Genomic DNA, 12076 nt, shown 5'->3' with positions numbered 1-12076 from the left:
CAAACTAACAGGACACAGAAGGGGAACAGAAACAAGCGCAGACTGAAACTTGGATTTATTCACGGAAGATAATATATACCAAGAAAACGTGCAGGAAAACATGAACTGTGAATAAATCCAAGTTTCAGTCAGCGCTTGTTTGTGTTCCCCTTCTGTGTCCCGTTAGTTTGCGCTGCGAATATTTCAGTATGAACCTATACCAACTAGTCCGCCTTCAAACACTTCTGCAGTATCTGTAAATACACGTAAATAAATAAATAAATAAATAAATAAATAAATAAATAAATAAATAAATAAATAAATAAAGTTGCAGCGATAAAACCACATCAGTTCATCTTTCTTGCCTCTCGCACGACTTAGCGAAAAAGAAGTGACTGGAACTATAGAGTATACAGATGGCGTAAGAGGAATGTAGGAACCGATGGAGGAGTAAACGCCGGCGCGGTTTTCGCATATTCTCCATGCATGGCGAGTGATCCACCTCACGTAGCGACGTCAATCGCCACTGTTTTTTTTTTTCCGGGCCAAAATTACAGTACAGTGCCTCGAAAAGCATCCAGCCTTCGGGGCCCGCATATATACCCAACTCCCGCCTTTCTTTCAGTTGGGTATCTCTATTTATTTATTTATTTATGAGGCACGTGCGTCTATCAACCGCCACTCAGTGCCATATACGACTTCTGCTACTACTGGGGAGATAGATGCCGGGTCACGCATTTCTTGCGTCCTTTTTCCCGTCCTCTTAGAGGAGCATCGCTTTCGAAATCGCAACTTGAGAGCGCATTTCCTTTTATTATTTTTTTTTTAATCTTTTCTCCCGACATTCTCATCGACATCTCCTTCTCTTTAGCGGACTAAAAGTCACGTCCACGTTGCGAAAAGCAGTTGCTCTCGATACAATGGCTCAATCTCTTTATATCCTTGTTTCTTTATTTGTTGAACTTGCAGAGAGCAGGAGCTGTAGTTTTGCTTTTAGTGGCAAAAAAAAAACAAAACAAGTCAACAGGCTCTCTAGGTCTCTGTGAACATCCGCAAGCAGTTTCTTTCTTCAATGTAAAGAAAGAAAGAGAGAAAGAAAGTTAGACTAGGTTTAAAAAAAAAACACAGGAAAACTGCGTCTATACGACATCTATACAGGGGCGCTTCTATGTGTGTACAAAGATGAACTGGAGTTGGCGCCAACGCCGACGACATCGGCACCGGTCGTAAATAACCCTAGAGCTACACATGAAGACAGCTCAATCCTGGAAGGACACGAACTGCCCGGCTCCTCGCCTATCTTCACCCCCTTCGGGCCGCCATATAGAGCTTGGCGAGTGCCAAAGAGATAGCGGAGTGGTCCGCAGTGAAAGGGTGCTGCGAGAACCACGAGATGCCGTCGTCGTTAGGGGGCCATGCAGCGCCGTCTACAGCCATCTCACCCCCTCCCCCCCACCCTCCTTTCCCGCAGGCATGCAACACCCTAGATGCATAGCGCGCACAAATGAAAATGCTGAAGCACTATATGGGTTAAAAAGAAATAGAAAATGGACAACATAGTGGACTAAAAGATTGGCAAGGAGGAAGAAAGTGAGAAAATTATCTTCGCTATTTTATACGTGTACGCATTCTTGGTTTCCGGGCGAGAGATTATTGCAGTCAGATTATTGCCCGAGATGAGCTGCTGCAGAACGCCCGCATTATATTGAGGCGGCGTATGAGGCCCCCCCGAAGGAACGGGTCTGAATGAAAAGACGGCAGCTATATGGCTTAGCCGCAGTAAATAAAGGGAGCGAAGTCCCTAAGATGGTTAGCAGGCTGGGCGGCATTCTTACGCGTCATATGAGCGTAGCTGCAGTGGGCATGCAGCCCACTGCAGAATTACACCGCGTATGCGACGGACTTGGTATGCGACGCGTCCCATTCCGCTGATGCGGTATAGCCTGATAAGCTCTAGTACTGCGTCCGTAGCGTCCGTAATGGCGTTGCGTACGTAACAACGTTGCGTTTAGCACAGAGAGCGTGCGCAGAACTCCTGCTCGTTCAACTGGCTATTATATAACTAGCGAGTATTAGAACTGGGCATCCAAGACACTGGTACCCCAAGTTGCGTTGGGTAGGCTGCTCTTCTGTTCGGACAGCGCCTCCTCTCATTATTTTTTTTTCTTTCTTTTTTCTTTCTTTTTTTCTCTTTCTTTCTCTTTCTCTTTGTTTGTTGTATCTCTATTTTGTATCTGCTTCTTTCTATTTCTTCATCTGTATTTCTTTCTCTTTCTCGCTCTTTTTATCTTTTTTCTATCTTTTCACGTCTTTATTCCCATTATTCCCTCTCAATTTTTTTTTCTCTGTTTCTTTCTATAGCTTTCTCTCTCTCTTAGTAAACCAGTGGTGAGTAGTGGGATTTGCCCTATTTCCATGGCACATGTAGCCTGTGATGATGTTAGTTTCCTGATAGGCCGCACAAATAGCTTCGCAGTTAAAACACCGCGGCGTAACGGTTTCATCATACAATCATATTTACATTGTTATTTTATGATATTTATATGATATTTACAATCATATTTACATAGTTAAATGCTAAATATAATTGGCGCTAATGCATAGTCAAGCGACAAACAACACATCATGCAAAGTCAAACGAGGGGCGGCTTGCGTCCGTATTGGTCCTGATGTCCACAGGAATAGAGACTGCTGGGGGATCGAGGAAGGGAAAAGAGTGCGACGGCGACGATTTCGTAGGCGTGGTGTGGTCGCGCTGCTGCGCTATGACGTAGAAGAGCACTGCCAGATACCGGACACGGCGAGGCCGCGCAGTGCACTCAAGCCGGAGGAAAAGCGGAGAGGCGTCGAGGGCAGCGACGCGATACACACAGCGAATGCGGCACCGCGTAAAAGCGGAGAAGGCGGCCGAAGACCCTGAAAAGAACAGAGACCGACGGCATGGCTGCCTTCTTCTTCCCACTTTAATGCCACACTGATCCCAATGATGATTGCCAGCGCGCGGTGCGCGACCGTCATTTTCTTCCATTTTTAACAGACCCTGTGTCCGAGGAAGAGCGTCGCCGTCTGCAGTCGCTCACGCCGGAGGAATGAGGGAAGAGGCATGTACAGACGGGTCCACTGTTAAAGGGAACACTTGCGTGCAAGGCACGTTCAGATTTCGCTGTCTTGCAAAAGCACAGTGACTTAGATTTGCATAAGACTACTGGTGGTTGACAGCTGCGACTCCTTTTGACAGAACAGTGCGATGCACGAACGAAGTTTCCCCACCCACTTGCCGTTACGGGGCCAGCAATATGAAGGGTGCTCATTCCAGTGTTCCCTTTAACAGTGCACCGTACTGTACAGCAGAAACGCGAACACGGTTTCACTGGTAATTCGTCCCTATGTGGATGTGGATGTTGCGGCCCCACGAATTTCTTGCCAAGGAGGTTTCTTTAAAACCTGTTTGGTTCTTACATACGGCATTATGTTACAATACTGCTAATTTACTTAGTAAAGAAGAGCTTTTTAACACCACACAAATTTCACTTAAAGAACTACATAAAGTGTTTGTCAACATCTTTGCCATAAACTTGGCTTCAGAAAGTCGTCGTGTATTTGTGTCGTTTTTGTTGTTTGTAACAAGGGAATGTTTTTGAAAAAGTTCTTCACGTGGTCTGTGCAAGCACGCTTCTTTCTTTTAGGTGGGCCAAGTGCAATGTACTGTATGTGTGCTTTCTTTTTCTTTTTGTATTAGCGGTTTGTGCTGACATGCGTGTAGGGTTGCCAGGACACCCTCAAGCTGTTTTATCAGCTTTTTCTTTCCCCGGCCTGCCGCAACATTGTTTATTGCTGCAAATAAAATGAATGAATGAATGAATGAATGAATGAATGAATGAATGAATGAATGAATGAATGAATGAATGTCATATTTCTACCGAAGGAAAGCAAGTCTCTACACTTGCCGCTACAAGTAAGCATACCATACAGTCAAAAGTGCACCATAAATTATGGCTGATCCGGCGACTCTTTGCTGAATGGTAACTAGTATTGGTTTTTGTCGGCTAAATTACGGATAATGTCGGCTAGTGTTGGATAATATAGGCTACAGTGTTGTCACGAGCACTGGCTGCGGTGAGGGGGCGCGCCTATTTAAAGCACACTTGCACACGTCAGGCGACGCAGCATATTTTAGGCTTGGGTGGTCATCCCGTGTCACTTGGGCGCATGCAAGGAGGTTTAAAAAAGCACAGTTCGCCTCGCACGTGCATACAGGATAACTGATTTTCGTTCATTCATTCATTGCTATGGCTATCGATGCTTTTTTTTTTGTTGAACCTGCCCCTTGCTTGGTCGTTGGGTTAAAGGATGTCAAGGAAACTTAATTTCATTTTTGCATTACTTTTTAACGTTTAGGTTGTGGGTTAGGCTATTTTGATAGGCAACAGAACTCTGCCGCGTAACCAGATCGAGCATGGAGGCTTTTCAGGATTACTTAGGCTAAGCGTGCCCTTGTATATTTAGCTCCAATGACTGTAAACCTATGCAAGTACCGAGTATTTGTTCAATAATATTTCCTTTCTTGGAGAAGAGGGACAGTTCACTATTCCACAGTTGCCTCCGAAGTTTCAGAGCACGACGGTACTACAGCGAGCTGGAAAACAGTATTGTCAACATTTTTCTTTCTCTATGGTATTGTATTGTATTGCGAGAGCATGACTTGGCTTATCCTGCGGCCCCGCTGTCGCCAAAAGAGCCGTGACAGAAATGCGGAACATAAATTATGTCATCTCCGAAGGCGTGTACAGCCGCCCACAAAAGTTTTCGGAACGTGAGCTTCACATTAAATGCGAATTTCTGCTCCGTTAGTGCACGGCGCTTCTAACGTAGCAGGTAGTTGCGTAGGTCGCTAGGACTATTACAGGCTGGAACATCTATTTGGAGGCTGTGTTCTCAGACAAAGCGGGAATATCGCGTTTTCGGAAATTTCGCGTTCCGCAAACTTTTGGGTGTGGGGAGGGGGGGGGGTAAGTCGTTGTTCGAAAAGCGAGCGTTCGAATATCGAACGTTGGGGGGCTGTTCACTAGACGGTGCCCACGTCACTGACAACGGCCAAGGCAGAGCGAGCTTGGCGATAAGCAGAAAGGACATGTTCTCAGCTAGGGATGGCCGATTAATTTTTTTAATCGGTTAACAATTACCTGTTCCCCGGCTTAGCCAGGAATCACTATCTTTACAGCCTTTCTTTTTTTTTTCTTTGGTCTAGTAATCTGCGTTTTCGGAAGGCGCCTTCAAAAAGGCTGAAACCAAGGTTATGCTCACGCATGGCGCTGTTTATTTGGCTGTTGGGACAAACACGAAAAAACAAGTGCGTGACAATTTTCTTGATAAATGATATTATTTACATCGTTAATTACTAAGTATCAATTTCGCTAATTGACGGCGGAGGGATAAACAACACACAGTGCAAAACCAAACACGGCGGCAATTCAGGCGTTCATGTAAACATGAAGTGATGAACAATCGTCGAACAAAGATTGTTGCTTGAATGGTGTAGAACATAGAATGCCGCTATAACCTTTCACTTATCGCGTGCATGTCATGAAGTTTGTTTAGCGCAAAGAAACGACGCAGGGACGACAGAAACTGAAGCGACAGTGCCATCCTGGACCGAAGAGGCCACCGCACGACACAGCACTGTGGCGTTCTCGTGTTTTCTGCATTCATGTGTCGTTCCACTGCCGTAAACATCAAGCATAATGATAATATTGCGCACGCAACACGAGGACACAGACGAAAGTTCACAAGGACCAGCGCAGCCAAACCAACTAGCCCGCCTTTCCGTTTTATTGCAAAACATCAAGCAGTTCAGTACCAACTAGCCCACCAGTCACCCTTGTTCAACTTGTTGAGTGAGATGCGGCAGGACAAAACAATAAGTAAGAAAAAAAACGACGCTAGTGAAAGGTGAGGCTCAATAAAACATGCAAAACAGTTCCAACATGTCAATTAAGCGAGAAAATAAACTTACAGATTCTGGTTTTTCGAACCGCATTATCTTTTGTACAGAACAAAGGAATGTCAACACAGGAATGACATCAACGAAGGAATGTTTGATTCGGCACGGCTGAACTTGAGCACTAGCATCCGTTGTTTGGGTGAGAATGAATACCCTTAACACTTACAACAAGCTCCATTACCCTTTCATCACTGTTGTTCGCGGCAAGGGATGATCGTGTCCAATCCAAAGAAAAATAATCATGGCAGCAAACCAACAGGTAACTTTGAGTGGCTCCGCATTTAGCAAGTGAGAACAGTCACCCCGGCGCTGTAGATGTTGCTGCGATCGACAACGCCATAAATATGCTTTGCGCGCGTGCTGTAAGGTTGCCAGCCTTTTATTTTCTCATATATATATTTTTTCTTTTTAGTTGTGTAGCTTCCATGACACGTGCTCGTAGCCACTATATTGTGCTGCGTACTCCAATGCCTGCGGCGCCTTTCGCGCAAATTCTGATGCTGCTATAGCGCCGTTAAATCTGAAGAATGCGAGAATGAGGTTGCATTGCTTCTCGCGACTTTCACAAATGGAAGGATTTGAAGGATTTGAAAGCCATGAGATTGACTTACATGCAAAGATTCTCACAACTGCCGCACTACCGGTACCGATGCTTCATGTTATAAAAGAAGCATTTACCTAACAGGAGGCTTACTGGCGTACCGTATGTTTGTTCTTCCTGTTATCTTAAATCTCTTAAATCCTGTTCTCTCCTGTTCCTGTTCTCTTAAATCATTATTTATTTGTTAGGAAAAGTGTATTGTTAGCTGTCCTTTGGCAACCAATATACTCCTTAGGCCTCTGCATTGATTTTCCCGTCTGTTTACCGCAACATGTCTTTTGTAACGCACTGGAAAAATTAGTTAGCTGCGTCATTCCTATTTCTAACTACCTGCGTCGTACGTACTATTTAAATATTTACATTCCGTTTGTCAATGCGGTCTTGAGCACGAATATAGAATAATCTGGATGCGTCTGGAGTATGCTGTCATAAAATTCTGCTTACGGCTGTAAAATAGCGAAACTTAGTTTCCATCATAACAGTGGAAATTACAAGGAAACACCTAAAAGAAAACAGAAAGGGAATTGAGAAACATTATTATATCAAATGCTTCGCTTTTCCCGTGAGTGTTCCAATAAGCCATTGTAGTCTATTTTCCGTAGGCACTGAATTTTCTATTGTCTGACCTTAGCAGATAAGTTGACTACACTTGACTGGTACTTGCGCCATCGCGCGGAGGCTTCTTTTCTATTGACGTTCTTGTAATTAGTCGGTAACCCGCTAGTTACAAGGCAAGCAGAGCAGCGACTCCCATCAGTTGCAAAAGTGAGAAGCAAAAACCGATGACAGGGCAGTGCATAAAGTGCTGTCATGCTAGCCAGCCAAAGCAATCCCAATAAATTGTTTCGGAATGAAACTAACATATTTTCAGCAAAAAAGGCAAAACTTTTGATATGGTAACCGACGTTTGTCGAAGTCAAGAAATTTTCAAGCAAACACCTTAGTGAATAGGCGTTAACTGCTACGTTATATAGATCTACAATACGAGGGCTATTTTCTTTCAAGGTCCGATCAGTCGCGAAATGAAAGCCAGAGTGAAAGTTACAAATGATTTATTTGGAAATCTGGAACGTTTAGATACGCATCCTAGCTACTTCTCCACAAAGTCCCCGTTTCGAGTGAGAAATTTGTTGTAACGTGGCACCAACTTTCCCGTACCCTCCTCGTAGAAGGCAGCCGCTGTTGCTTTCGACCAGTTCTGTACGCCGGTCTGCAGCTCGCCGTCTGAGTCAACACTCCTGTCCTACTAGCTGGCGTTTCATTTAAGCGAAGAAATGGTAATCAGAGGGAGCTAAGTCTGGGCTGTACGGTGGGTGATGGAACACTTCCCACCGGAAACACTGCAGGATCTTCTTTGTTGCAGCTGCACTGTACGGCCGCGCATTGTCATGAAGGAGGACAGTGCCTGATGACAACATACCTCTTCGCTTGTGTCGAATTGCCCTTTGTAGACGCTCTAGCTTGACGTTGTACGAGGCTGCAGTGATAGTCGGGCCAGGTTCCACGAACTACACCGAGAAAACACCATTTATGTCGCGGAACACAGTAGCCATACACTTCTTACCGGAGAAGGTTCGCGTGAACTTCTTTGCTCTCAGGGAATCAGAATGCTTCCGCCGTTTGGATTGCGCTTTCGTGTCTTCACTTTCGAAACGGGCTCATGTATCGTCCCCTGAGACTACTCTGTTATAAAAACATCTGCTTCATCGCGGTAGCGCTGGAGCAACGTTAAGGCGACGCCCATTCGCTGCGTTTTGTGATGGCCGAGCAGCATCTTGGGAAACCACCTCGCACAGAGTTTGAGGTACTGGAGTCTCCCACCCACGATGGTATAGAGAAATGACGGCAAAACTTAGCAAAATGACTCACACAGCACAGAAACTGTCACTCCAGGACTTTTCCCGATTCGCCTGTCCACTCGCTAAAAAAAAACGATCACCGGTTGACACTTGCTTCCTCCTCTCACCGCCGGCATCACGAACGTCTGTGCGTCCTGCTTCAAATTCCCTACACCACTGCCGCACCTCGCTGTCAATCACGAAAGTTGTGGCGTACGCATTGATCATTCGTCGATGAATTTCAGCTGCATTGCTCCCTTCCGCACGCAGAAATCGAATAATAGCACGCACTTCACACTTGGCGGCAGACATTATTATCCGAGGCATGTTTACTTGCCCGCTGCGTGCTGGATGCTATGATGGATGGATGCTATGAGCGTCCCCTTTATAACGGGGCGGTGACAAGTGTGCCACCAGGCTCGACAAAAAAAAAACCTTTACTCTTCTTTTTCTTAGTGTTGGCCTAGTGTCTTTACTTCAATTAAAACTATCTTACTCCGGAAAAAAAACTTTTCAGCTCCCTTCTCTGCCCTTTACGGCAGAATGTCCTTTTTTTCCAATATTTATTTTTGTCCTTTCTCTATAATTTTCTGCCACCAATACTCTAACCGTCTCTTACTTATTTCAATCGCGGGTGTGTTCAGCTTTCCATTGTCTCTAAAACCCAAGGCTTCATGTAGGCTCGTGCCCAAACGTACACCTGGGTGGATGTCTCCACATTCAATCAGAGCATTCTCCGCCGTTTCCTGATCTTCCCCGCAGCACGTGCATTGTTCTTCTTCTTTACTGAATCTCGCTTTATAATTACCCGTTCTAAGGCAACCCGATCTCGCTTCAAAGAGTAAAGCGCTTCCCCTTGAATTATCGTAAAATGCGTCCTTCCGTATTTCATTTTGCCCTTTCGGTAGTTACTCAAAGCCGGTTTTTTCTCCATAGCTGTCGTCCAGTAAATCCTCTCTGCCTCTCTGACTTTTCGCTTAACGCTCTTTGTTGACATATTGCTTACACTACCAGCCGTATATTTACTAGTGAGCCTCCTAGTTCTTTTTCTCCATTGTGTGTCCACGGTCTTCCTACACAAATAACGGAACACCTTCTCTGCCCATCTACTTTCCTTTATATTCCTTAGCCTTTCTTCGAACCATATTTTGCTCAGAGCCTCCCTTGCCTCAAAACCTTCCCATCCCATATCGCCCTTTACAGCCTCATTAGTCGTCTCCGTGTGCACACAACGCGAGGCGTCCCACAGTCCTTTGATTTATATCCATTCCCGATTGCACCTCTGCCCTCATGCACACCACTGAATTCCCAAAACTAAGCCCCGGAACCATTACACCTTTCCACACACCTCGAAGCACCTCGTACCTATTGTATGCCCACAATGCTCTGTGCTTCATTATTGCAGCATTCCTCTTTCCTTTTGCTGCCGAGGCTTTTTCCTGTACCTCCGTGTACCTGTAACCCTCATTTATCCATACTCCGAGGTACTTGTATTCGCTCACCCTCGGTATTTCTTGGCCCTGTATTGACACCGCCTGATCACACGGGTCATTGAATACCATCAATCCACATTTTGTTACACTAAATCCTAGTCCTAGAGCTTCCCCTTCCCTTCCGCATATATCCGCCAGCTGCTGTATATCCTCTCGACTGTCAGCAAATAAGACAATATCGTCAGCATAAAATAATCCTGGAAGCTTCTGCTCAATCATCACACCGCCCTGTTTGTGTGACAGATTAAAACCAAAGTTGCTACCTTCTAGCGCTTTTCCATATTCACCATGTACAGCATGAATAACAGCGGGGACAAAGGACATCCCTGTCTCAGCCCCTTGCCGATCTCAACGTTCTCTTTGCTACTCATTCCTTCCCATTCTATGCAAACTGTATTTTCTCGGTATATCCCCCTCAAAAGTGTATACAGTCGTCACCCATGCCCATTACTTTCAATATATCCCACAAAATTTCCTGATTAACCTTGTCGTACGCCCCAGTGATGTCTAGAAAAGCCATGTACAAGGGCCTATTTTCTATTTTAGATATTTCTATACACTGAGTAAGAACAAACAGGTTATCGTCTAACCGCCTGTCGACTAGACATCCATTCTGGAGTTCTCCCAAAATATCGTTGTTTTCTGCCCACTTTTCTATTTTCATTTTTACTGCTTGCATCGCCAACCTGTGTAGTACCGATGTAATGGTTAGTGGTCTATGCGAGAGAATGTTATCCTTTTCTCCCTTGCCTTTAGAGATTAAGTTCATTCTACTTTTTCGCCAACTATCCGGTATTTGCCTGTCCTTTAAGCATTTTTCTACAGCTTTCAGCAGTGCTTCTTTAGTGCTATGTCCTAGTTCGTTAATGAGGCTAACGGGAATCCCATCTAAACCCGCGGCAGTGCGCTTTGGAATGTTTCCTTCAGCCTTTTTCCAGTTGAAATTCTCCAGTACTAGCTCTTCCTCGGTTGCTCTCTCCGCCACACTTTTACTCACCGGGGAAATTCCCTGGACGCTCTTTTTAAACGAATCGGCTGTTACTTTTCAGATGTAACCTAGCGCTTCGTACCCTTCCAATTGATTTCCTCTTTAATCTACAATATGTTGTTGCGTTGTGACAGGCTTCCTACCTAGCGCCTTTATGTGGCTCCAAAATATCTCAGGTCCAGCCTTTTTTTTTTTTCGTGAATCTCTGTCACCCAGGGTTCACTTTCACTTTCGCTCAGAACTGAGAGCGGCAACCTCATGCGGTAGGCGGGCATACTAGAGAGACTGCGCAACAGATGTGCGCGTTGCGTCATTGAATATTCGCTGGCTTTTATTCCGTGGCGAATAGGACCTTGACAAACAAAAACGCGTATCGTAACAAACTTTCGAATGTGTCGAAGTATCTTAAAATAGAATTGGAAAGTATCGTATCGGTACAATAATTGCGGTAGTATCTTGTATCTGCATCTCAAGTTCTTGTTGCCCGAATACCTTGTATCGCATCGCGATTCAATATCAAAATATCTTTGCGTTGCCTAACGGTGAACGCCTCCGTCGCACATTACCACAAGGCTTCTCACAAGATTGTGCGATCTCCCGTTTCTTGCAAGTTTCGGTTGCAGTTTAAGAGTATAAAGCCTGCATTAAATGTAGCGCACAGCGTCATCTGTTCAATCGCAACAATTATCTGTCATTATTTCCACCAACATCTAATGCTAATAATAACTTCTGGGGACGTATGTGCATGCCAAAACCACGATACGATTATCAGGCACACCGTAGTGGAGGTCTCCGGAAATTGCGGTCGCCGGCTTTTTTCTTTTTTTTCCAAAGTTCACCTCAATCTAAGTACACGAGGGTCTAGCGTCTCCCCTCCATCGAAATGCGAGGGCCGCAGCCGGGATCTAACACGGGTCTTTCGAGGTCAGAAGCCGAGCAAACGTTACCATTGCACCAGCGCGGCGGCTTTTCCACCAACACTTCACGCATGACACGTCCCGGGCGGTTGTCAGGTTCTTGCGCGCACAGACGCACAAACACACACAAAAAAAATATTCTTACTCACATCATGGGCGCACGTCACGCGAACACGTCTGTTCCATCGTCCTCGTATCTTTCAAAGCGTTTCTTCACGCTCGCTTACCTCTCAGTCTGGCGTCGGGCCAGAAAGGATTG

At 45.2% G+C, this 12076-nt stretch overlaps 1 protein-coding gene across 2 annotated transcripts in view; it reads right to left on the bottom strand.

Annotated features, from left to right (window-relative positions):
• Positions 1-12076, bottom strand: part of LOC119395997 (solute carrier family 35 member F1) — a 146415-nt gene that overhangs the window by 32123 nt on the left and 102216 nt on the right. The window contains exon 1 of one of the 2 annotated variants that reach the window (XM_049416852.1): positions 11967-12009. The exons of the other annotated variant lie outside the window; for it this stretch is intronic. Within the exon in view, the coding sequence (XP_049272809.1) occupies positions 11967-11971 (5 nt within the window). The 5' untranslated portion in view covers positions 11972-12009. Of the gene's footprint in view, positions 1-11966; positions 12010-12076 lie in introns of those variants that run through there. 2 annotated transcript variants of the gene reach the window in all.

This window comes from Rhipicephalus sanguineus, chromosome 6 (genome assembly GCF_013339695.2).
Source record: "Rhipicephalus sanguineus isolate Rsan-2018 chromosome 6, BIME_Rsan_1.4, whole genome shotgun sequence".
NCBI classification, from domain to species: Eukaryota; Metazoa; Arthropoda; class Arachnida; order Ixodida; family Ixodidae; genus Rhipicephalus; species Rhipicephalus sanguineus.
The sequence above is the reverse complement of the archived record's forward strand: the minus strand, read 5'-3'. Positions and strand labels throughout refer to the sequence as shown.